This window comes from Macaca nemestrina, chromosome 6 (genome assembly GCF_043159975.1).
Source record: "Macaca nemestrina isolate mMacNem1 chromosome 6, mMacNem.hap1, whole genome shotgun sequence".
In the NCBI taxonomy this organism is placed as follows: domain Eukaryota; kingdom Metazoa; phylum Chordata; class Mammalia; order Primates; family Cercopithecidae; genus Macaca; species Macaca nemestrina.
Genome location: NC_092130.1, coordinates 26,670,144 through 26,695,426, shown reverse-complemented (window position 1 = coordinate 26,695,426; position 25,283 = coordinate 26,670,144). Strand labels below are relative to the sequence as shown.

Genomic DNA, 25,283 nt, shown 5'->3' with positions numbered 1-25,283 from the left:
AGGGATGTATTGACACAGGTTCCTAGGGAATCCAGGGTAAGCCCTGAATTTACAGTGGCCCAAATTATGACATCAGAGGTCATCCTCTGAATCTCTTAGGACTAGTTCTCAGTAAACCCATTTGAATCCTATGTCATCTCTGAATGGATGATTCTGGCCAGGGGAGTGGGGTACATGGATTGACTGGGACCTGGGTCACCTGCTTCCCCATGTAGCCAGAGGGATCAGCCTCATTCCAACCTGTAGGACCGAGAGTGGGGCAAGAATGGTTCCCCTGCCAGAGAAAGTAGGGGGAGCTGCTGAGCAAGCAAAAACAGCAGATATCACAACAGCTTCCTTCTTGTAGCATGAGGAAGATGTCTCTAACATTCAGAACTGTCAAATAATTAGAAAATCTCTTGTAAGATATTGAGCTGACCATCCATTCATCAAAAATATTTTATAGAGTAGGAGGGGTTGGACTTCAAAGATTCTTTCCCACTCTCATATCCTTTAAGACACAAAAGAATAGTCACAATGAGAAGACAAACAAAAGAATGAAAAGGGCTGCTGAGCTCACCTGCATTTTTTTTTTTTTTTTTTCAGAGAGCAGATGTGGCTGTGGCTCCCTTAACTATCACTTTGGTCCGGGAAGAAGTTATAGATTTCTCCAAACCATTTATGAGTTTGGGGATCTCCATCATGATTAAAAAACCACAGAAATCCAAGCCGGGCGTCTTCTCCTTCCTTGATCCTTTGGCTTATGAGATTTGGATGTGCATTGTTTTTGCCTACATTGGAGTGAGTGTCGTCCTCTTCCTGGTCAGCCGCTTCAGTCCCTATGAATGGCACAGTGAAGAGTTTGAGGAAGGACGGGACCAGACAACCAGTGACCAGTCCAATGAGTTTGGGATATTCAACAGTTTGTGGTTCTCTCTGGGAGCCTTCATGCAGCAAGGATGTGACATTTCTCCCAGGTCAGTCAACTCTTCTCAATCCCTTTGCCTAATGCTAAGATTTTGTTTTTGTTTGTTTGTTTGTTTTTGTTGGTTTGTTTTTTTAAAAAAATACTGGAAAGTAAAGAGATGAATTATGTCAGACTCGTATTCGGTTTTTCAACTATTCTTTACAGTCAACTGCCCATTGTATGCTGTGGATTATCTGGATCATCCTGTGGCTGGGCCATCTCTGTCTGCTGTATGGTTGATGTGCTCTGTCAAGGTTAATAGGCATAATTATGACTGATGCATTGTAGCTGAAAGGTACAGAGGAAAGAAGGAAGCAATGTGTGGTACAACTCACACTTATGAAGCACCTACCAAATGCCAAGCAAGGTTCTGAGTCCCGTGCATGCCTTATCTCATTAAGTCGTTACACGAACATAAGGTGGTACTCCCATCATGTCTCTTTTTACAAATGAGGAACCACAGAAATGTTGACTATCTTGCCAGTGTTACATAGTTAGTAGGCAACTGAGCTGAGATTCAGAACACTGTCCTTTACTACTTGTGCATGGTGGGAAGAGCACTGGACTATGAGTAAGTTCTAGCACTGGTTCTAGCACATGGGCCCTTTATGTGGCCCTCGGAAAGTCACCTCACCCTAGTAGATGTTGGCGTCTTCATCTTCACGAGAAAAACGTTCTTCTTTTCTTTGGTTCTGAGTAAGACTCTGGAAATAATCTAGTTCCAGTGATGATGTAAATTTGTTTCTTGTGATTAAAAAATGGAATTTCAGGCCAGGCGTGGTGGCTCATGCCTGTAATCCCAGCACTTTGGGAGGCCGAGGCAGGTGGATCACTTGAGATCAGGAGTTTGAGACTAGCCTGGCCAACATGGTGAAACCCTGTCTCTACTAAAAATACAAAATATAAAAATAAAAATAAAAATAAAATTAGCCGGGTGTGGTGGCAGGTGCCTGTAATCCCAGCTACTTCAGGAGATTGAGGTGAGAGGATCGCCTGAACCCAGGAGGCAGAGGTTGCAGTAAGCCAAGATCGTGCCACTGTACTCCAGCCTGGGTGACAGAGTGAGACTCCGTCTTAAAAAAAAAAAAAAAAAAAAAAAAGAAAAAAAGAAAGAAAGAAAGAAAGAAAAAGAAAATGGAATTTCTCAGTGGTGCCTCAGATATCGCATTGAAAGCACTCAGGTAACCAAATCAGTGGGATTTTAGCCCCCAGTATGGAATCAGAATAGCTCCATTTTTGTCTGTTTTATATATTGGACTTGTGAACACCATTTAGTTTGGAAAAAAAAGTTACTGAAGCTAAGAAAAGAGAAAGAGTGGACAGGAGAGAGTGGGGGAAAAAGTAGGAAAGCTGCCAGTCTAGACCAAGTCCCACATTTACTGACCTCCTGTTCTTTTGACTACATTCTGGATGTGCATGCCACAATACCCCACCAATTTGCCTGATAAATAAACACTGACTCTATTTCTTTTTACAGTTGCTTAATGTCTATGAACTCTTTTTCCAGTAGGCACTCTCTTAGATTACCAAATTTCAAAAGCCTACAGGGAGTCATGGCTCAGAATTTGGCCTCCATGGATAGATCTGGAGGCATAAGTGCATAATATCAAGGTCTCACAGACATGTCCTGGAGGCATCTTTACCACCCATCTACGTTTTGCATTTCAGTGTCAATGAGGACCAATATCCCTAAGCGGCAATGGAGTAAATTCTTTCTAACAAGCTTCCCTCAGGACTTATTTTGCCTGCTGTATAACTTAGAAAGTCTCATCGTTCATTATAATCTTGTTTTTCTTTAAATAAGAAGACAGTGGGGGGTGGGGGGGTGCGTGGGAGAGGAGGTGTGAGACTGGCTGCTTGGCCAATACTGGCAAACACATGGTGAAGAGTAGAGAGAACCAAGCAGGGGAAGGGCTTGCTTAAAAATAAATCAGGCCCGTGGATAAACAGTGGGAAGAAACAATTCCTAACTAGTCAGTATAATGTAGGGCCATCACAACATACAGGTGTCAGAAAAGACCCATGAACTTGTTTTTTCTCCTTTATTTCCTTCATCAGTGAGCATCTCATCTTTTCACAGCACCTTTATGCTGTGATCTCAGGGTGTGTTTTCTTTCTCCCCACTATTCCTCCAGGGGTTTCAATCTTGTGGTCCATAAACTGAATCTTCTGTCAGACATGTTTTTGTTTAATCTGTACAGAATTTGGCAATGGTTGTCCAAAATTGAGTGGTAGCTGTCCTCTTGAACAGGTCCGCGCATTCAAGGTTCACCCCAGCCCCAATCTGACCTTCTTTGTTCCTGTGTTATTCAGCTGGTCCCAGAGGGTGTTTGAGTTTGTGACCTCTGGCTGCAAGAGGATTTTCAAACCATGCTTTCTGGACTTTTGAGGGTTCCAGTAGGGTATCGTAGGAGTTGACACAGAGTGAAGAGGAAACTGAACAACATACCCAGCCTCCCTCCTCCCTGATTTTAATAAAACAATTCCACTCTATGCCTCTTTTTCATTAATAAAATGGAAATAACAGTTCCTACCTCAAATGTCGTTGGAAGGTTTAAAAGTATGTATAGAACCTGTAACACAGTACCCAGCCTTCACACAGGAAGTGCAACAACTGGATGCTTTTTTTTTATTATGTTATTGATTTTTTTAATTGGATTTTGTCTAAACTTCACTGGAAGAAACAATGCCACCATGGCTCACACTGATTTGAAAGCCTAATACCTTCTTCTTGAGAAGTCCATTAACAAAGCAGAAATAGCCAGTGGTTTACTCCAGAGACCAGCAATATCTGGATTCCTAAGGCTCTTTCTCATAGGAACTGGGAGGAAGGGTTGTTGACTTTGGCTGAAAGGTCGGACAGACACAAGGGTGAACTGCCAGAGTAAGTTAGAACTTTGATCCACTTGAGATGGACTTTTTTATCAAGCCAGCCTTGATAAAAAGGTTAATCCAGAGTTCAGGAGCCTGTAAAATCTCCCTTGAGAGTGAGAATGTATCAAAATGTTTCTTGGAAATATATGTAGAAGGGAAGAGACATGTACTTCATCTTACCTTGGCCCAGACAAAAAGACAAGGATGCTAAGACAGTGATCAAAGTTATAGACTAAGCAGACAACGAAAAACATCAATAGAAACTTTTGTTGTCATTGTTGTTTATATATTTCCTGATGAAGTCAGTAAGTTTCATGACCTTCTGATATGCACGGTACTGTGTTAGACACTCTGGGTGCTATAGTAGAAGGGGCTTTTAAAGCTGGCATTCATCCAACATCCTTTCAAATGAGCTTCAATTAACTGATCTTGCTGCTTATTTAAAGAAAATGTCATAAACCCTTACTAATCTAGAATTTGTGGAAATCAATTTCATCTGAATTGCATGTATCTGCACTTAGCCACAAGTAGCTTTAACTCTTTCTAATCTCTTCAAAATTGATGTTAATGTCTAGTAACCAAAAACCAACAAAATGTGGCCAAGTGTAATTGTCTGCAAATAACATCAAAACCTGACCATAGTAATACGGTAAAGATAGAGATAACCCAGTAAAGAGGGTTATCTTTCGCACATGTAAGAAAGTGGTAGCAGGTAGTGGCTTGTGGTGAAATCCAGATTGGCCATTCTGCAATTATCTTGGCCTTTTCTTCTTGTTCATAAGATGGCGGTTCCCAAATATTGTGTCCATGTTCAAACAGCATGAAGGAAAAAAAGTGTTGCCTTCTATTTCTGTCTTTTTGGATCAGAAGAACAAAAGCTTAACAAAATACTCTCCAACCCACACAGATGTCTGCTTCTTTCTCATTGGTCAGGACAGTGGCCATGATTATTTCTAGTGGCAAGAGAGGCTGAGAAGGCAAGAATTTAGGTTTCCCAGCCTCTAGAGTAGGCAGGGTAGGAATCGATATTGGGGGAATCAACTGACAATATTGGCCACTGTGCCTAACGTCAATGTTTTCTGCACTGGAATCCAGAATTAGCACAGTCAATGGTGTATGCCAGCGAATGCTAGTGAAATGCTTTAAAGACTCCTCCACCCACCCTTTGAAATGTATATTCAATAAATTGGTTTATATAACCCATTTTAACAGTGAAAGTTAAAAATCACTTCAACTATGATCACAGATTACAATTTTTTTTTAATTAAGTTGATGGTGAGATTAAAAAGGGACCCATGAATTCACTTTTAGGCCTGCTTCTTTCTTGTTCAAAAAGAAAAGAAAAAAAAAAAACTTTTTAAAAACTCAGTCACCCAGGCTGGAGTGTAGTGGTACAATCTCGGCTCACTGCATAACTTGACATCATAGCTTGACCTTCTGGGCTCAAGCTATCCTCCCACCTCAACCTTGTGAGTAGCTGGGACTACAGGCACAAGCCTCCACACCCAGCTAATTTTTGTATTTTTTATATAGATGATGTTTCCCTATGCTGCCCAGGCTGGTCTTGAACTCCTGAACCCAAGTGATCTGCCTACCTCAGCCTCCTGAAGTGCTGGGATTACAGGCATGAGCCACTGTGCCCAGCCCAAAGATCTATTTTTAATAGATAGTTTCGATTTTGAGGAGTATGTTAAAGAAGGAATAAAAATCATCACAGACAAAATTTATCTTTAGCTCCCTCAACTTTCATTTCTGGTCCATTTCCCGTCCATTTCCCTGTATGTGTGGTCAAGATCATTCATTTATTCAACAGATACTGCTAACTGCTTATGACATGCAGGGCATGGTTCTAGGTGCTGAGGATATGAAGATATATTGATGTTGGAGTGTGGAGGGCAGGAGCCTTTGCTTCAAGGAACTGGCAGTATAGTGATATAAGAGACATTAAACAAACGTTCGTGAATGTGTAAGTTGGGATGTGCTATGAATAAAATGAACCTGCTGTTGCAATAGATAATACAAGAAGTGGAATTAAACAAGTCTTACTTGGAGTGTTCTGAGAAGGTTTCTCTGAGGAGCTGATGGGTGAGAATGAGCTAGACTTGTACAGAGCTAAGAGACATAAATAGCCATGTGCAAAGGCTCTCAGGTGAAAAAGAGTTTAGTGCTCTCGAGGACTGGAGGAGTGACCAGTGTGTCTGGCTTACTGTGAATCGAAAGGACAGGGGTTTGAGATAATATTGGAGGAAGAGGCAGAGGCCCGTGCAGGACCCTGTGGTCACATTTTAAATTTCATGTTTTATTGTAAATGCAATAGAAGACCATTAGAGGGTTTTAAGCAAGGGAAGGATTGATTTGTATGCTAAAATACCACTCTAGGGAGCTATGAGGAAAATGAATTGGGGCAGAGAAGAGTCCAGAGTGGAAGCAGAGGGACCAAGCAAGAGGCTCTCACAGCCATCGTGGGGAAATTACAGAGATGGAAATTATAATGATGGTCATCGACATGGATTTATGGTTCACTCTGAGACTAGAATTGACAGGACTTGCTGATGTATTGGATCTATGAGGATGAGTGGGGGAAGAATCAAGGGTGAGTCCAAGGGGGAGGAAGCATTTGGAAAACATGGAACTACAGTGCCAGGGTCTATTAGCTCTGGGCAGGATCAATAGGATGCTCTAGTTTACCCACCCCATGTTACACATGAGGAAACTGAGGCCAGAGAGGGGAGGAAAGGCATTTTCTCTAAGATCACCCAGGTGATACCTATGGCTAGTTGGTGCCCAATCCAATGCTACCGTACACTGCAGTCTCAGCCCAAGGCTCCATTGCCTTCGAATGAACTGAGAGTGAGCTTCTTCAGCTTATTGCACCCACGGCCCCACTTCCCCAATGGTTTCTCCACGGCATCAGTATTTTTCTGGGTTCAGGTGACTTTAATAAGAGAATGAGAGGATGTTAGAGGGTGCTAGGGGAATAGAGGAAAATGGGAAATTATGACTTTAGCTTTCAGAATTCTCTCTTTTATTCTTGATCATAAACTGTATTGGAATGTGTAATAATTGTCTCCACCTGGTAGAGATAATTACTCCCGGGAGAAGAAGTCTCAGGCGGGGAAACGATGGCCCTTTGGAGATCTCCTGGAGTCTGATATCATAACCTCCTTCCTCCAGTAATTTATTTATTTATTTAATTTTTTCCAAGACGGAGTCTTGCTCTGTTGCCCAGAGCTTGAGTGCAATGATATGATCTCAGCTCACTGCGACCTCCGCCTCCCAGGTTCAAGCAGTTCTCTTGTCTCAGTCTCCCCAGTAGCTGGGATTACAGGCGTGTGCCACCACGCCCAGCTAATTTTTGTGTTTTTAGTAGAGCTGGGGTTTCACCATGTTGGCCAGGCTGGTCTTGAACTCCCGACCTTGTGATCCACCCACCTCAGCCTCCCAAAGTGCTGGGATTACAGGCGTGAGCCACTGTGCCCAGCCTTGTTGAGGGCCTTTTAACTGACTCACCATAGAAAGACAGTGGCCAATGAGGAGAGCCGAAGCCAATAACCAATGATAGCCTGACCTTTGCATTCACACACTAGTTTCACAGCAACCAGAATGCCTCTGGCACTGAGAGTCTATGAGAAACCTTCCTCTTTCCACCTCCTGCTCTCTGTCCTCCCCTCCCAGCAAGAGCTGTGCAAACCCATTTCTCTTGCTCATCTTGATGTCACTGGAGTATTGTGGGGAAGAGAAAAAGCCTGAGAGTAAATATTGAGGCAAGTTGATGAAGGCAGCCTGAAATTGTGAAACATTTCTCATTTTGAAAAGGCAAACCTCATTTAGGCCACAGGTTCGTTTCTACAAGGAACAGTGTCACAAGGATGTGTCAAAAATGATGAGCAGGAAATGTGCAATAGATAATCTGGGTCTTGGGACTAGGCATGGGGGTTTCTGCTGGGACCTTCTGCATCAGAATCACCTGGGATGTTTGTCCAAATGCAGGTTCTAAGACTGCATTTCAGCTCTCTAGAATTTGAAACGGCAGTTGGAGAGAAAGTTCTACATGTTTCATAAGCCTCCCCACCCACTTCTGCCCCAGGGCTGATGAGCATTAAAGTTGGAAGTCATTGAACTAGCGGGCTGTCCAGGGAAGTCAGCTTAAAAATATGAAAAGCAAGGCCCATAGGGCAGCTAGAAATTATGCTAGTCAAAAGCCGTAAACATGGAGCCCAGGGTCTGCTGGCTCACTACCCTATAGTATGTTACTTGCTGGGTGAGCAAGGCCCTTGGCACTGGGGGTTGACTGTGGCCTTCAAAGCAGGGGCCTGACTGTCCTGATGGCCCTGCCTTCTGCAGGCCAAGCCAGCAAGAGGAACTTACGAAGGGTTTCACCAGCGTATTTCCCCCTTGACTGTGTTTTCCTCTCCATTAGCAAGCAACACCAACACAAAGGGATTGTCCCAGGTGAGGTAATTCTGCAGTCATGGCAGGTGTGAAGTGTGCATGGACTGTGTAGGGGTGGCCCCCATCATGGGGGATGGGGTGTGGAACTCCAGATCAATGGCTCCTACTTTTTCCATTTTAATCTTCTGCTACCTGATGGTGAGACCCAGAACCAGGTTGTGCTACTGAGCAGTTTTACAGACCTTTGAGAAGAAGAGTAGAAGTTTCACAAGCTCCAAAAGCAGCACGGAAGTGTTAAAATGAGTGCAGTGACAGGAGAATAAAAGCCTTCACTGGATATGCAAATGCAACCATCGTTTTCTGTGTCTCAGCCAGCAGTTCTGGCCATCAGCAAGGGGGAAGCATAATTGTTCTCTCTAGATTGTTCTGGAAGTTTATACTTTGAACAGTTTAATTGAGGGAGAGATTTTTTTCTCCAAAATTACAATAGGAAAATTTTCAGAAAGTTTTTCACAGAGCTGAAAGGGATGTTGAGTACCAATTATTCATTTATTTATTCATTAAGTATTTCTTTAGCAACTGTTATTTAACAAACATTGTTCAAGGTACTGTGAGAAACATCACAGAACATAGCAGACAAAAACTCCTACTCTCCTGGAGCTTGCATTCCAGAGAGAAGAGGCAGGCAATAAACAAAATAAAAATGTGATTAACATGGCCATCCCAATTCGATAGGCGAGGATTCTGGGTGACAGGGAGGGGAAGGGACATAGCCAAAATCACACAGATAATTAGTGTAAGTTCAATAGCATAGGAGTGGAAGTCAGCCGGGGGCTGTGATGAACTGCACATGCATGTGTCAGCTAGAGAGGATAGCTCCCCCTCAGCTCTGGACAGTCATTGCCATGGGAACTCTGTGCAGACCAAACAAAAGCATGCCTAGCTTCAGCTTGTACGCCACCAGTTTGAGAGCCCTAAAAGAATGGTGAGGCATAAAACAACCTTCGTACGTACTTACTGCATTTAGACACACTTGGAATATCTTATTTATATATTTTTTAAGGGAATTTTTCTCCCTTTCCCCTCTATTTTTGATTACAAGTATGAAATCTGATTGCTGTATTTTTCTTTCCTTTCATATACTTTGGAAAATCCAGGCCATAAATGGTGGCTGCACTAAAAGAAAGATGGTCCCTAAATTTCTGTATCCAGAGAAGCCTATTTATGGCTAGCTACATCTTCATAGGTTCTGCATTTTCCCAGAGAGACCTCTTGTTTTTCTTTTAAACCCTCACTGGATATATAGCACCTGTGACCAAGAAACCCAATTGTTTACCTGCAAAGAAGTACTGAGTTCAAGACAGAAAAAAAAAATGAAAGCATAGCTAATTGAATTGATGGGGAAAGTATGCTGAAACCCCTCTGGGGAGCCTGATGGTTTTGAATATGAGTTAGGTACCACCATCCAACTGTGGCGAATGAATCATTTTTGCTACACCACTTACATATGCTTTTACCTCTAGCTATGTCCAAAGGGGATAATAGGTGAATTAAGTCCAAGACACCCAGCAGAAAATAAATGGTGTCAAGGACACTAACAGAAACCACAAACCTAGCTGATGACAGTCACTGTTTGCATCTAGTGGCTTAAGGAGAAAGGGCCTCAAAATAAGGAGGCACAGTGCCTGCTAAAGCAGAGTGGAGTCCCACCCAAAGGCAGAAGTAGGACCAGCTGTTGTCACAAGGGATGGAGGAGGTGGTAAAAGAACTTAAAAAGAAACTCAATCTCAGCTACTACTAACCCACTGGATGAGTCACTTTCTCTTTCTGTGTCTCACTTTTTCCACTGCAAAATGGGAGTAAGATGGTCTCTAGTATTGCCCTAACTCCCCATCTAAGGCTCACCTCCTTGCGATTCCCAGCTTAGCCAAGGCTCCAACCAAGCCAAGTTGTGCTTCATTCTGTCTCCCAGCTCCATACTCCCATTATGCCTTTGTTGTTCCCTCTGCTTGGAGTGACTTTTCTCAACTTTCCTGCTCAACTCCTTCCCCATTTGCAAATGTTGCCTTCTCACTCTCCCCCAACCAACCCCAATTACTCCTCTGAATCTGTGCTTTACAGTCATAGTTATAAGCTTGAACTCTGCAGCAGGGCTGGCTGGAATTGAATTCTGACTCTACCACCTACTAACTGTGTGAGCTTTAGAAAATAACTTTCCTACACCCAGTTTCCACTTCTGGAAAATAGGGGAAATAATAAGACCTACCTCAAATGAGATATTCTGAGAATTAAATGATGTGATTCACGGAAAGCATTTGCCTTGCATAGGGGTGACACACAGTAAATGCTGTTGTTATTGCTGCTGTTGCCATTGTTGCTGTCACCTACACCTCTCAGAGGGCATCTTAAATCTTCAACACTGCACTGTAGTTACCATGTCTGTTCCTTATTGAGACTAGTAAACTCATTTCTACAACTCATTCAAAACTTGACATGAGGGGTTGTGTGTTCTAAATACTCAATATATGTTTGTTGAATGTCTATCTTCACAGTAGCTAGGACTCTGTCCTATTTTTCACTTAATGAAGAGAAAATTGGTTAATGGAGAGAATTTCTAGCTGTCACTAACTACTTGTGCAACAAAGGGCAACTCAGTCCTGGTCTCTGAATGGATTTGGAGAAGAAGTGGGAAGAATTAGAGATAAAGAAATTAAAGGGAACCAGAAAATAAAGTTACCTTGTCATCCTAATGTTGCCAGCTACGCCACTATTCAGGAAAGCTCTGATCTCTTTGCTGGAAAAATAGTAGCAAAAATTTCTTTCTTTCATGTGTTGTACCTACTGTGTGTCAGGCAATCTGATAAATGTTAGATCATGTTACGGCTAATCTTCTTGACAACTCTGCCTGGTATATCAACACCATTTTGTGATGAGAAAACTGGGGCTCAGAGAGATTAATTCACTTGCATGTGGGTACCCAGCAGGGTTGAGATTATAACCTGTGTCTGTCTGATTCTAATACCCATGATTTATCCTTGACACACAGCTGTCTTCCAAGACCAGCAATCTTCTGAAGGTCCCTTAGGGCCCTCCAGGGATTCTTATAATTTTTATAAAAGGGGGGACATCCTTTTTCCTTTATAGGATTCCCTAACTCTGATTTTTTTAGTGGGCCTTGCTTTGAATTTTTATTTAATTTGTATTATTCCTAACAGTATCTTTGTCTTTAAGAGTCATCTCCTGAGGGAGCGGAAGTGAGGACCCAAGAGAGCATTTTGCCCCCACCAAGATCAGGTGCAACCTGCTCAGTTGGAGTGAGGGAGATGGTGAGACAGAGATAAGAGCAAAAATGTAACTGGTGCCACATTGGAAAGTCAACTTCAGCTGGGAAGGGACTGTGGGACATTCCATAGTCACAGCCAAAGCTGGAGAGGGCATGTTGTTAACTGTAGCACTTTAAGTAGGAAGGATAAATGGGGAGAAAACAGGGAAATAGAATCAGAAATGGCCTTAAAATTGTGACTGTGAGAGAGATCTGGAATCTATTTATCCTATGGGTGAATTCCATTTATCCTATAGAAATGGTCATGCAAACTTGGTAAGATGTATGCATAAGGACATTCATTTCACTGTTTTAAAAAGCAGGAGATGGCTTAGTGTCCATCAGTAGAAAGCTGGTGAAAGAAATGCCAGCCCATCATCCAAAGGAGCAAGAAGCAACTGTTGAGGAGGATGAACAATAATGGCTGTGCTACTTTGTAGAGATCTTCAGGGTCGCAGTACCAGGAAGTCGTAGGTTATGGTCTTGCTGATCCAAATTATAGGCTCTTTTCACTGCCCCATGCTGCCTCCCTGGAACACAGGAACTAGGGAAATGTAAAACCAAGGGTTGTACAAAATCCTTTGTTACACATACTTCATGGAATCAGTGCTAGAGTTCTTCTGAGAAAGGAAAAATTCGTGTGGGTTAAGGTGAACAGAGACTTCTGGGAAGCATTGAATGGTGCCTTGAAAGACGAAATAAGATTTCTCCACAGAAGCAAAGAGAAATGAGGAGGGAATCCCTGCTGGGGAATGATCATGAACAAAGGCACTGAGGCAGAGGGAGACACGTAAGGGAGGGAGCCAATACCAATGAATACCTAGAAAGAATCTTGATTGACGGCTACCATAGCTCAACAAGGTGGGTTGAGCCATGGTACCTGTCAATCAAGATCCTTCCTAGGTATTCATTGGCCAAGGGCTCAGAGTTCACCAAGTTTAATGATAAACCCAATACCATGACTTTTGGGGCCCTGTACCCTGCTATGAGGCTATGAAAGTGTCACCTTAGAAACACACAGTGTGTAAAATAGGTAATGTTGGACCACTTCTTCAGTTGCCATCAAGAAGACCTCTAGGAAGTAGCTCTCAACTTCTTGTGGACCACCTTTGTTGACTGGTGTTAAGACTTAGTCTACCATGGATGGAACTTTGCCAGCCACATTCTAACTTCTGGGATTCAAAGGGTCCTGGCTGAGCACTTGGGAACCCACTGGCCACCACTGCTGCCAGGTTATTTATCTCCTGAGCATCAGGTAGAAGGGGCTGTTAGAAAAATGTCTTCCTGGCTGGGGACCCCCCTGAGATTCATTTTCTCTTTCATGTCTCATTTTGGGAATGGAAAAGAAGTCAATAGAGAGGGAGTTTGCTTGTCTTTGGTTCTGGCTATTGTGGGCATGTATTTCTACAGATACAAGAAAGAAGTCATCACTCCGATGTTTTAAATTGAGCACCACCTGGGATCTAAACCTTGCATTAGGCACAAAGCTAACTAAGTATTATGGCAGATTTAAAGAAGCAAGAAGTGAGTTCAGACCTCTACATTTGCAATGCAGTAGAAGAACCAAGGTATGCAAGGAGAAAAGTAGATAATAAAGCAGAACATGCATTTGAATAATTCCCAAAAGTGGAGTTAATAGTCAATAGGTAGAGAAGAGAGAAAGATCACTGAGGACTAAAATGATCTGGGCTGGCTTATGGAAAAGGAGAAACTTGGGCTGGTCCCAAGGGATTAAGCAAGACTTATAGGAGGAACTACAGGTAAGACAAAGGGGTTGGGGGGACAAGTCAAGCAAAGAAGGAGAGAGGACTGTGTTTTGAGGCCAAGGATCCTATTATTCAGATAGACCTGGGTTTGGATCCTAGCTCCACCAGCTACTAAGCTTTCAGACTTGAGCCAATAAGTTAACCATTGAGCCTCAGTTTCCTCAAATTTGGAAAAAGGTCCATGCATACCAATATCACAGGATCATTATAAGAATACATGAGCAAACAGAGGCCTAGTACATAGTACATACCAGAGAGTCAAAAATCTTGATTTTCTTTCCCTTCCATTATGTTAATCACCTCACTTCCTTCTCACCCTATCCCTGGTCCCCCACCAATCATTTATTCCTTGCTAAGAGTTTTCTGAGACTCACTGACAGGCATCTCCTTATCTGGCTGTGCTGCTGGCCCACCTCCGGCCAGAGGAAAGTCCAGAGGCTGTTTCCAGCAGGAGGAGGAAAGCTGCCAGATTCAGTGTTATGACTGGAGGATATTGGCAGCATCACTCATCCCATCCCAGTGTTATTTCTCAGCTCAGTTATTGGACAAGAACTGGATCCACACACCTGCCCACTTTGCTAGTGTTACTCATTTCTCTGGTAGTAACCGTTCCCTGCCAAACCAGACTGTCCACAAGTCCATTCCTGCTCTCCTGGGCACCTGCTTTTGTTTCCTTGAGGTCAGCATTAGGTTCATTTTTCTTTACATCTCAAGAGTGGCGGATATTGGTTTTGCAGGAATTGTAAATTTGTAGGGCTTCCTCAACAGAGCAGCTAAGAGCGGGGGCTCTGGAGTTGGGCCTGGGCTTAGTTCTGCCTCTTACACTAATTTTCTGTGTGATTCTGGGCAACTAGCTTTTCATGTCAGAGCCTCTACCACTATTGCTGTATAACAAATCACTCCAAACTTGTGACAAAAAAAAAAAAAAAGTCATTTTATTAAGCTCATGGATTTCATGGGTCAGGAAATTTGGAAAGGGGCACCATGGGATGATTTGTCTCTGCTTGTATCTGGGGCCTTCGATGGAAAATCTAGAAGGCTGTGGATGACTTGACAGCTGGGGGAAGGAATCATCTGAGGGCTCACTCCGTCCTTTACATGTCTGGCAGTCGAGGCTTTTGGCCTGAACACCTACACGTGCCCTCTCCTGGCTCCTCCGCGGGCTTCCTCACAGCACGATGGCTGGGTTCCAAGAATAAGTGTCCCAAAAAGAAGCAGGCAGAAGCTGTATCACCTTTTATAACCTACCCTCAAAAGTGACACAGTGTGACTTCTGCCGTAGTCACAACCCCAACCAGATTAAAAGAGAAGGAACATAGATTCTACCTTTCAGTAAGAGAAGGCTCAGCATCGCATCGTAAGAAGGTGTGGAATGGAGGGGTAGGGGTATTGTGACCATCTTTGGAAAATACAATCTGCCACACTTTATATATAAAATAAGGATTATACCTTTTGAAATCATTATGAAAATTAAATGGAATAAGGTATTTAAAGGACGTAGCATGGTGCTGACATGTAATAAGTGCTCAGTAAAAGGCATGTGCTCCAGCCAATATCATACTGAATGGGCAAAAACTGAAAGCATTCCCTTTGAAAACTGGTACAAGGCAGGGATGCCCTCTCTCACCACTCCTATTCAACATAGTGTTAGAAGTTCTGGCCAGGGCAATCAGGCAGGAGAAAGAAATAAAGGGTATTCAATTAGGAAAAGAGGAAGTCAAATTGTCCCTGTTTGTAGATGACATGATTGTATGTTTAGAAAACCCCATCATATCAACTCAAAATCTCCTTAAGCTGATAAGCAACTTCAGCAAAGTCTCAGGATACAAAATCAATGTGCAGAAATCACAAGCATTCTTATACACCAATAACAGACAAACAGAGAGCCAAAGCATGAGTGAACTCCCATTCACAATTGCTTCAAAGAGAATAAAATACCTAGGAATCCAACTTACAAGGGATGTGAAGGACCTCTTCAAGGAGAACTACAAACCACTGTTCAATGAAATAAAAGAGGACACAAACAAATGGAAGAACATTCCATGCTCATGGATAGGAAGAATCAACATCGTGAAAATGGCCATACTGCCCGAAGTAATTTATAGATTCAATGCCATCCCCATTAAGCTACCAATGACTTTCTTCACAGACTTGGAAAAAACTGCTTTAAAGTTCATATGGAATCAAAAAAGAGCCCACATTGCCAAGACAATTCCAAGCCAAAAGAACAAAGCTGGAGGAATCATGCTACCTGACTTCAAACTATACTGCAAGGCTACAGTAACCAAAACAGCATGGTACTGGTACCAAAACAGAGATATAGACCAATGGAACAGAACAGAGGCCTCAGAAATAATACCACACATCTACAACCATCTGATCTTTGACAAACCTGACAAAAACAAGAAATGGGGAAAGGATTCCCTATTTAATAAATGGTGCTGGGAAAACTGGCTATCCATATGTAGAAAGCTGAAAATGGATTCCTTCCTTACACTTTATATGAAAATTAATTCGAGATGGATTAGAGACTTAAACATTAGACCTAAAACCATAAAAACCCTAGAAGAAAACCTAGGCAATACCATTCAGGACATAGACATGGGCAAGAACTTCATGTCTAAAACACCAAAAGCAATGGCAACAAAGCCAAAATTGACGAATGGGATCTAATTAAATTAAAGAGCTTCTGCACGGCAAAAGAAATTACCATCAGAGTGAACAGGCAACCTACAGAATGGGAGAAAATTTTTGCAATCTACTCATCTGACAAAGGGCTAATATCCAGAACCTACAAAGAACTCAAACAAGTTTACAAGAAAAAACAAACAACCCCATCAAAAAGTGGGCAAAGGATATGAACAGACACTTCTCAAAAGAAGACATTTATGCAGCCAACAGACACATGAAAAAATGCTCATCATCACTGGCCATCAGAGAAATGCAAATCAAAACCACAATAAGATACCATCTCACACCAGTTAGAATGGCAATCATTAAAAAGTCAGGAAACAACAGGTGCTGGAGAGGATGTGGAGAAATAGGAACACTTTTACACTATTGGTGGGAATGTAAACTGGTTCAACCATTGTGGAAGACAGTATGACGATTCCTCAAGGATCTAGAACTAGAAATACCATTTGACCCAGCCATCTCACTACTGGAGATATACCCAAAGGATTATAAATCACACTGCTATAAAGACACATGCACACATATGTTTATTGTGGCACTATTCACAATAGCAAAGACTTGGAACTAACCCAAATGTCCATCAGTGACAGACCAGATTAAGACAATGTGGCATATATATATATATATATATATATATATATACACACACACACACACACACACACACATATACACACACACATATATACACACACACACACACACACCACATGTGGAATACTATGCAGCCATAAAAAAGGACGAGTTCATGTCCTTTGTAGGGACATGGATGTAGCCGGAAACCATCATTCTCAGCAAACTATCACATGAACAGAAAACCAAACACCACATGTTCTCACTCATAGGTGGGAATTGAACAATGAGAACACTTGGACACAGGAAGGGGAACATCACACACCAGGACCTGTTGTGGGGTGGGGGTAGGGGGAAGGGATAGCATTAGAAGATATACCTAATGTAAATGACAAGTTAATGGGTGCAGCACACCAACATGGCACATGTATCCATATGTAACAAACCTGCACGTTGTGTACATGTACCCTAGAACTTATAGTATAATAAAAAAAATTTTTAAAGGCTTGTGCTCTCTCTCTCTCCAAGTAGAGAACTATATGACATTTATAGTCAATGATTATTAATATTCCATGTAGTGAGTGTTTTTTAATATTTTGTGTTCACAATAGACACCAGTGATTATTTTTAAGCTAATTAATGAAAGCATTAGATCCTTAATGAGTCTATAGAATAGGGTCTTAAAATACGTACAGTTTCTTATCTCATCATCTCATATTATACTTTGGGAAACCAAGGTTGAGGAAGTTCACATAGCCAGTAAAGTTAGCATTGAGCATTTTATAATCTAGGCTTGGATAAAGCATTTTTTTGAAAATAGCTCAAATGACCCTTAACGAACAATAAGCAATTTTTTAAAGGACTAATATTTAGACTTCAACACCTTTCAGGTTATGTAGGACCTTGAACATCATCATAATCCTTTGATGCAAATGAAAAGAGACAGGGGGAGCATTAGTGCTTGGTGCATTCTTATTTTGCCACAGAAAACCCATCAACAGGTCTGAACACTAAAAGAAGCCCGGTCACTGCCTCTGTCTTTTTGAGACTATATATGCTGCTCCTCCATCCCATGCCCAGAGTCTACATGTTTAGGCAATGTTCGCTTGGTGTAGTCAGTAGGACAGAACAATTAAAGTTAGCAACATTGAGTTACTGTGCCTTTGCATATCCACCTGAGAAGTAAGACCAAGAGGACCAGAATGTATGGGTCATGGTGTGTGTTTCCTTATCAAGGCTGTGTAGAGAGCCTGGCTAGATAAGAACAGGAATCAGAAGATACAACTGTGGCCATGGGCCCGTGGGCAAGTCACTTTTCTTCTCAAGCCTCAGGTTTCACACTTTGAATGATCTGACATTCTACAATGGAAGGTGTTTCCTGAGCCCCTGTGGCCAGTTCTGTATTCTCCTTAGTACCATAAAGAGTACATAGAAATAAGGAACACCAATTTGCTTTTATGATGTGTATAGTCTAATTAGGAAGATATGACTAACACACATGAAACAGTGAACTTATTAAGTTCAGGTGTATCCTGAGCCTCAAGTGCCATCCATGGGTGACCCAGATGGGAGAAACAGACATTGGTAGAAGGTCAGTCCTCATCTCCATCTGGCTGGGGAGGGAGAAAGGGGAGACACATGATTAGAACATAAGCAAATATATCAGCCTTCCTTAGTAAGCTAAGGGCTCTTACATTTTACCATATATGTTACAACAAAACTCAGATAGGAAAAAGGGAATTTTCTTACTTACACAGAGCAGATTCGTATTCATGGTGATGCTTGTTTAACTTCAACTTCTTTTTTTACTCAATGGACTCTTTCCTCTTAAATTTAAGACAACAAATTGAGCAAAGGTATAAATAGGAGTGAGGTTCCCCCATATCTTCCCCCTTTGACACACAATTTATTTTCTTTTTATAACTTTTATTAAGATATAACACACAATTAAGACACAAATTATAAATATACAGCCCAATTAATTTTTAGAAAATTACCTGTGTAAATACCTGTGTAATGAGTACTCAAATTAAGAAATACATGATATCAAGAATCTCAGGCAACTATTTTTGTCTCCTTCACACTTCTCCCATGACAGGAGTAGCCACTCCCCTGATTTCTGATGCATAGATTAGTATGAATTGAGCTGTTTTTAATCTACTAAATAGAATCATATAGTATCTATTTTTTGTGTCTGGCTCTTTTTGCCCAATATTATATTGTAACCTTCATCCATGTGTCACATATAGTTGTAGTTCATTCACTCTCATTATTTTATAGTATTCCATTTTGTGGATATACCACAATTTATTTATTCATTCTTTCCAGATGAACATTTGGATTGTTCCCAGTGTAAGGCCATTATAAATAGGGCTGTTGTGAAGATTCTTGTAAAAGTCTTTTGGTGTGTGTATTTCTGTTGGATGCATAACTAGAGTGGAATTCCTGGGTCAAATTATATATATTTTTCTATTGTAGATGCTACCAAACTGTTTTCAGAAGTAGCTGTACAGATTTAGACTCATCAGCAATGTATATGAGTTCCAGTTGCTCCACATTTGCCTTTTTCCTTTTAGCAAGTAGATGAGTTGTAGGATCACATTATGGTTTCAATTTGCATTTCCCTGGCAACTAGTACTTCTTTCATATTTGTTAGCCATTTGGGTAGCTATCCTCTTTTATAAAGTACTTTTGTAAGTCTCTTGGTCACTTTTCTCTTAGGTCGTCTGTTCTTCTCTTATTGTTGTACGAGTATTCTTCATATAGCCTTGACATAAGTCCTTTTTTAGTTGTCTGTGTTGTTAATATCTTCTCCCATCCTGTGGCTTATCTTTTCACTGTCTTGGCAGTGTGTCATTTTGAACAGAAATACATAACTTTAATGTAGTCCAGTTTCACAAGATTTTTTCTTTATGGCTAGTACTTTTTGTGTCTTGCTTAAGAAGACTTTACCTACCTCAAAGTCATAAAGATATTCTTTTACAGTTTCTTCTGAAAGTTTCAACTTTACCTTTTAATTTTAGGCCTAGGTGTTCAGTAGGTATGTGTGAGATAGAGGGTCAATATTTTTTGTTTGTTGGTTGGTTGGTACCTAGATATCCTATTGAACTTGCATGATTTATTTTAATGTCATCCTTTCTTCTTACTGTGTACCCCTTTCACTTAAATCAGTTATCAAATACATGCAGGTCTGTGTCTAGACTCTTGATTCTGCTCTGTTGATATAGTAGTCTATCTTTGCCAGGGTATTACCCTATCTTAACTACTTTAGCTTCATAGTAAGTCTTGATAACTGGTTCTGAGATGGAACCTGGATGATCCTACGGTGTATGGGGTGTAGAAGGGATTCTCTTCACATAGAGACTCCTATGAGAAAATGTCTGCAGTGTTTTCTAACTGTGAGATACTATTGATTCTGTTGGATTACCAATGATTGTGGCTTTTCTCAAGGGTTTGGAAGAAATCAATACCAGACTCTATATTAGTGATCTTTCTGGACAGTTTCACACCTAAAAGTGATGGACAAACCTCGGGATCAGGATAATTGTAGGTAGAAAAGACATCCTTTAGCATCCAAACTTGGAGCATGCAAAACTCTAGGGAGTGCCAGAGAAAAGGCAAAGAAGGATTAATTATCTTTCATTTAAATTAACCTAAAAGAAGAAATTGCATTTCAAATGAAATAGAAGGTATTGGGGGGACAATAAGGAATTTGTCTTGCTCTCAAAACATGGTTGCTTTTATTGACGCATAGTCTCAACTCAATGTGTAAGGAAAGCTGTGGGTTGCATCGGCATATCATAAGAGATGAAAAAGTAGAAAAGTTGGTGTTAAGTAGTGCATTTTTTAACTAGTTGAGTCTAAGGTATTACCCAGTAAAGAGTGTGTTGGGGCAGTTAAATTGGAGCTATTGGCTAAATCATGAATCATCCAGCTCTCTGCAGATTCACAGAAATAGCCTTGAACCACAGAACAAAAATTTTTCTGTGCAAAATTTGGTTCCATTTCATCTTGTGAATTTTCCACCCCTGTTTATGCTGAAATGATAGGGCTTTGAAAAGAGTAAACAACATTCCTTTTCTGTTGCAGCAAAACAAAAACCCCCACATTCAATAAATCAAAACTGTACCAGCAAAAATTGAACAATTCCATCATTTGCTGAAACCTCTAAAACCTTCAAACTTGTTTGAGTGCTTCTGTAAACAACTTAATCAATCAGTGTTAGCAAAAATATGTGTTAGGCACCTATAGTGGACTAAGAACTGAACTAGGTGAGTGGTAGATTCTCAAGAAAAATATAATGTGTGAACATACACATGCACACAATTATTGTTTACATAATTGTGTTAAAAAAATGCCCATTAAATACTTGAACATTTAACAATGTGGTGCTAGCTCTCTTATCCCTATTCTTGTAGCATCATAGCCATCTTTATATGCTATTACACTTGCTTGTTCAACGCCTGTCTCCCACACATTGCTTCTGAAAATTTGTTGTGTATTTAAATTACCTAGGGATCTTGTTAAAATGCAGATTCTAGTTCCATAGTTCTGGGGTGAGGCCTAAGAATTTTTATTTCTAACAAGCTCTCAGGTGATGCTGCTTGTCTGAGGACTGTATTTCAAATAACAAATAACAAAGCTCAAGGCTGATTCCAAGCTCCATGAAGGTAAAGACCTTGCTGCCTTGCCCACCGCATAACTCCAGCACCTCCCATAGAGCCTTAATGAATGTGTGTTGAGCTAGTGAATAATTAAATGAATAAATGTCTAAATAAATAGTATTTTTTATTAGCATGTGACAGTAGATTTTTACATAGGTAGACATGAGAAAAGTTTAGCAGTATGTGCAAAAATGGAGAAATAAGAATAATGATGGTCTGATGAAGTAAACAAGGCCTGATGGAGAGAATAACAATAAAATAGGTAGGAAGGTGGGGTTAAATTATAAAGGGTTTTGAAAACTAGGCAAAGGACTGAATGTTATACAGAAAATAAAGAATAAATTAGTAAGTTCTCAATAAAAGAATGGTGGGCTGAAAATTTCCTTTTGAGCTGTTTAATCTGGTGTCATTGAGCAGCCTTGAAAGTAAAGCAGTAGGTAACAGATTGTTGCATTAATCCAAAATGGACTTCGTAATGTCCCAGACTAGTTTCTAGGCAGTTAGGAGAGGGAAGGAACTGATGAAACCCGCCTGTATTTCAATGGCATAATTCATTTTCTCCTCTTATGTCAGAATGCAGCTGCTCTGATTAAGCCAAGTGAACCAAGCCCTATGACCTAGCTTTAATCATTTGAGGGTTTAGATCTCAGATTCCAAGGTAACTAGCACATAGGGCTTTGTCAATCATGAGGTTAGACTTATGTACAGACCAGGTTCAAGTGAGAATCCTCCCTGCTTCTAGGCCCTCTTCCTGAAGGCTTCTCTGTATGCTTCAAATCTAAGCCCTTTAACCACCTTGATCAGACTCTATCATTTCTTCCCCAACCCTGAAGGATAAAGTCTAAACCTATTAATGTATCCTTCGAAGCCCTTCAAAACTTAGCCTCATCTGCTTTTCTCTCTCTCTCTCTCTCCATCTCCATCTCTTTCTCCTATATTCTGGCCTCTTGTGATCTGTTCCATTCCAAACTCCTGGGCCCTTTTTGAGTTTTCACCTCTCTGTCCTTTTGCCTGGAGAGTCTATTCCATCCTGTCTCTCTAATATACTTCTTCTCCACAATTCAGCTCAAATTTCACTTTCTCAGGAGAGCCCTTCCTGATCTCCTAAGCTCCACCTGCTGGGACAGCCTGTAGCTCCTGCCTTCAGGACTCCCGTGTGTTTTTCATGCATTTTTACTAATTATAGCACATTGTCTGTAATTCTACAACTTTTCTCCTTTCCCTAACTAGAATGTGATTACAGCACATTGTCTGTAATTCTACAACTTTTCTCCTTTCCCTAACTAGAATGTGAGCTCCCTAAGGGCAGAACCCATTTTTTTCCTAGCTTTATTGAGGTACAAGTGGCAAATAAAAATTGCATATATTTAAGGTATACAACATGATGCTTTGATATATGTGTGTGTTGTGAAATGATTATCATCTATAATCAAGCTAATTAACATGTCCATCATTTTACATAGTTATCCTGTAGTAGGGAATGGAGTGATAACATTTAATATCTATTATTTGAGCAAATTTCAAGTATACAATGCATTATTATTCACTATAGTTTCTATGCTGCACTTTAGGTATCCAGAACTTATTCATTGTATAACTTCAAGTTAATACTCTTTGACCAACATCTTCTTATTTCCCCCATTCCCTGACCCCTGATATCCAACCTTCTACTCTCTTCCTATAAGATTGACTTTTGAGATTCCACATATAAGTGGGATCATGTCGCATTTGTCTTTCTGTGTCTGGCTTATTTCACTTATAATGCCCTCTAGGTTCAACCATGCTGTTACAAATGGTAGGATTTACTTCTTTTTTTAAGGTTGAATATATATACACCACATTTTCTTTTTCATTCATCCATCCATGAATACTTAAGTTGTTTCTATATCTTGGCTATTGTAAAGAGTGCTGCAATGAACATGAGAGTGCATGTATCTTTTTGAGATGCTGATTTTATTTCCTTTGGGTATGTACCCAGAAGTGGGATTTCTGGAGTGTATGGTAGTTTTATTTTTAATTTTTTGAGGGCCCTTCACGTTATTTGCTCTAATGGCTATACCAATTTACATTCCCGCCAACAATATATAAGAATTCTCTTTTTTTCACATCCTCACCAACATTTGTCATCTTTGGCTTTTTGATAATAACCATTCTAAGGAGTGTAAGAGGATCTCTCATTCTGGTTTTGATTTGCATTTCCCTGTTGACTAGTAATGTTGAGCACCTTTTCATATACACATTGGCCACTCTTCTGTCTTTTTTGGAAAAATAGCTATTCAATTTCTTTGCCCATTTTTAACTGGGTTATTTGGGGAATTTTTTGCTATTGAGTTGTAAGAGTGTCGTATATAGTTTGAATATTAACCCCTCATTGGGTATATGATTTGCAAATATTTTCTCCAATTCCATGAATTGCCTTTACATTTTGATTGCTTCCTTTGATGTATGGAAACTTTTTAGTTTAATGTAGACTTGCTTGTTAATTTGTGCTTTTTCTATTTGTGTTTTGATGCCGTATTCAAAAAATTATTGCCAAGACCAATGTCAAAAAGCTTTTGCTCTATGTTTTCTTCCAGGAGTTTTATAGTTTCTGGTCTTATCTTTAAGTCTTAAATCCATCTTCAGCTGATTTTTTGTGTGTAGTACAAAATAAGAGTTTAATTTCATTTTATTTTTTTCCACATGAATATCTAGTTTTCCCAAGACCATTTATTGAAGAGACTATCCTTTTCCATTGTGTATTCTTGATATCTCTTTAATACTGTAATGGTGGTGTATAAATCACTTCTCACTCTAGTTTTAAAGGCTAAAAGATAAAAGTACCAAAAATAATTATATTTAAATAATTTGTTATTGGTTTGTTGTATATACATATGTTATAGATCCATTTATTAATAGATACATGATACAAAAACATAGAAACTGTGACAACAAAAACAAAATGAAGAGGAAAGTAAAAATGTAGAGTTTGTTAATTGCATACAATTTAAACTCTACATTTCAAATAGGTTCAAATAGATTGTTATAACTTTAAATAGATTGTTATAATGCTAAGATGTTTTACATAAGTCTCCTTATGTAAGATGTTTTATATATGCAAAAACCTGCAGTAGGTACAAAAAAGATAAAGAGAAAGGAATCAAGGCATACCAATACAGAAAATCATCAAATCACAAAGAGAAGAAGAAATAAAGGAACTACAAAACAGTCAGAAAACAACAAACAAAATGTGAATAGTAAGTCTTTATCGATCAATAATTACTTTAAATGTAATTGGATTAAATTATCCAATAAAAAGATATAGAGTGGCTGAATGAACAAAAAAGCAAGACCCAACTACATGCTGCCTATAAGAGACTCACTTCAGCTTTAAGTACACACATAAGCTGAAAGCAATTGGATAGAAAAAGATATTTCATACAATTGGAAACCAAAAAAGAGCAGAGGTCACTGTATTTATATCAGACAAAATACACTGCAAGTCAAGACTTGTAACAACAGACAAAGGACATCATTATGTAATGATAAAAGGGCACATTGATCAAGAGGGTATAATAACTATAAATATATGTGAAGTCAACATCAGAGTACCTAAATATACAAAGCGAATATTAGTAGGCCCAAAGGAAGAAATAGCAATAGAATAATAGCAGGGGACTTCAAGACCCCACTTTCAACAATGGATAAATCATCCACAGAAAAATCAATAAGGAAATATTGGACTTGAACTACACTTTATACCAAAATGACCTAATAGACATATGCAGAACATTCCATCCAAAAGTGGCAGAATGCACACTCTTCTCAAGCACACATGAAACATTCTCTAGGATATGATGCCTACACATTCCCCTCCTCTGCCCCATTTTCCCTGATGTTCACAATAGCAGTTAAGTTACTTACGTTATTATTCACTAACCCTTGCTTGCATGTAAGCTCCCCAATTCTTGCATATGTAAATTCCCATCCACCACAGTTCTGGCACCAAGTTCAGTGACCAGCTCATAGCAGATGCTTAATAAGTACCTGTTGAATTAGGAGTTTCTCTTAAG

General features: G+C 40.1%; 1 protein-coding gene across 5 annotated transcripts in view; it reads left to right on the top strand.

Moving 5' to 3' along the window:
- The window catches only part of LOC105482410 (glutamate ionotropic receptor AMPA type subunit 1), a 322,484-nt gene that overhangs the window by 217,669 nt on the left and 79,532 nt on the right, over window positions 1–25,283 (top strand). For all 5 annotated transcript variants that reach the window (XM_071098181.1, XM_071098179.1, XM_071098178.1 and 2 more), the window contains one exon: window positions 586–956. In XM_071098181.1, the coding sequence (XP_070954282.1) occupies window positions 586–956 (371 nt within the window). The remainder of the gene's footprint in view (window positions 1–585; window positions 957–25,283) is intronic.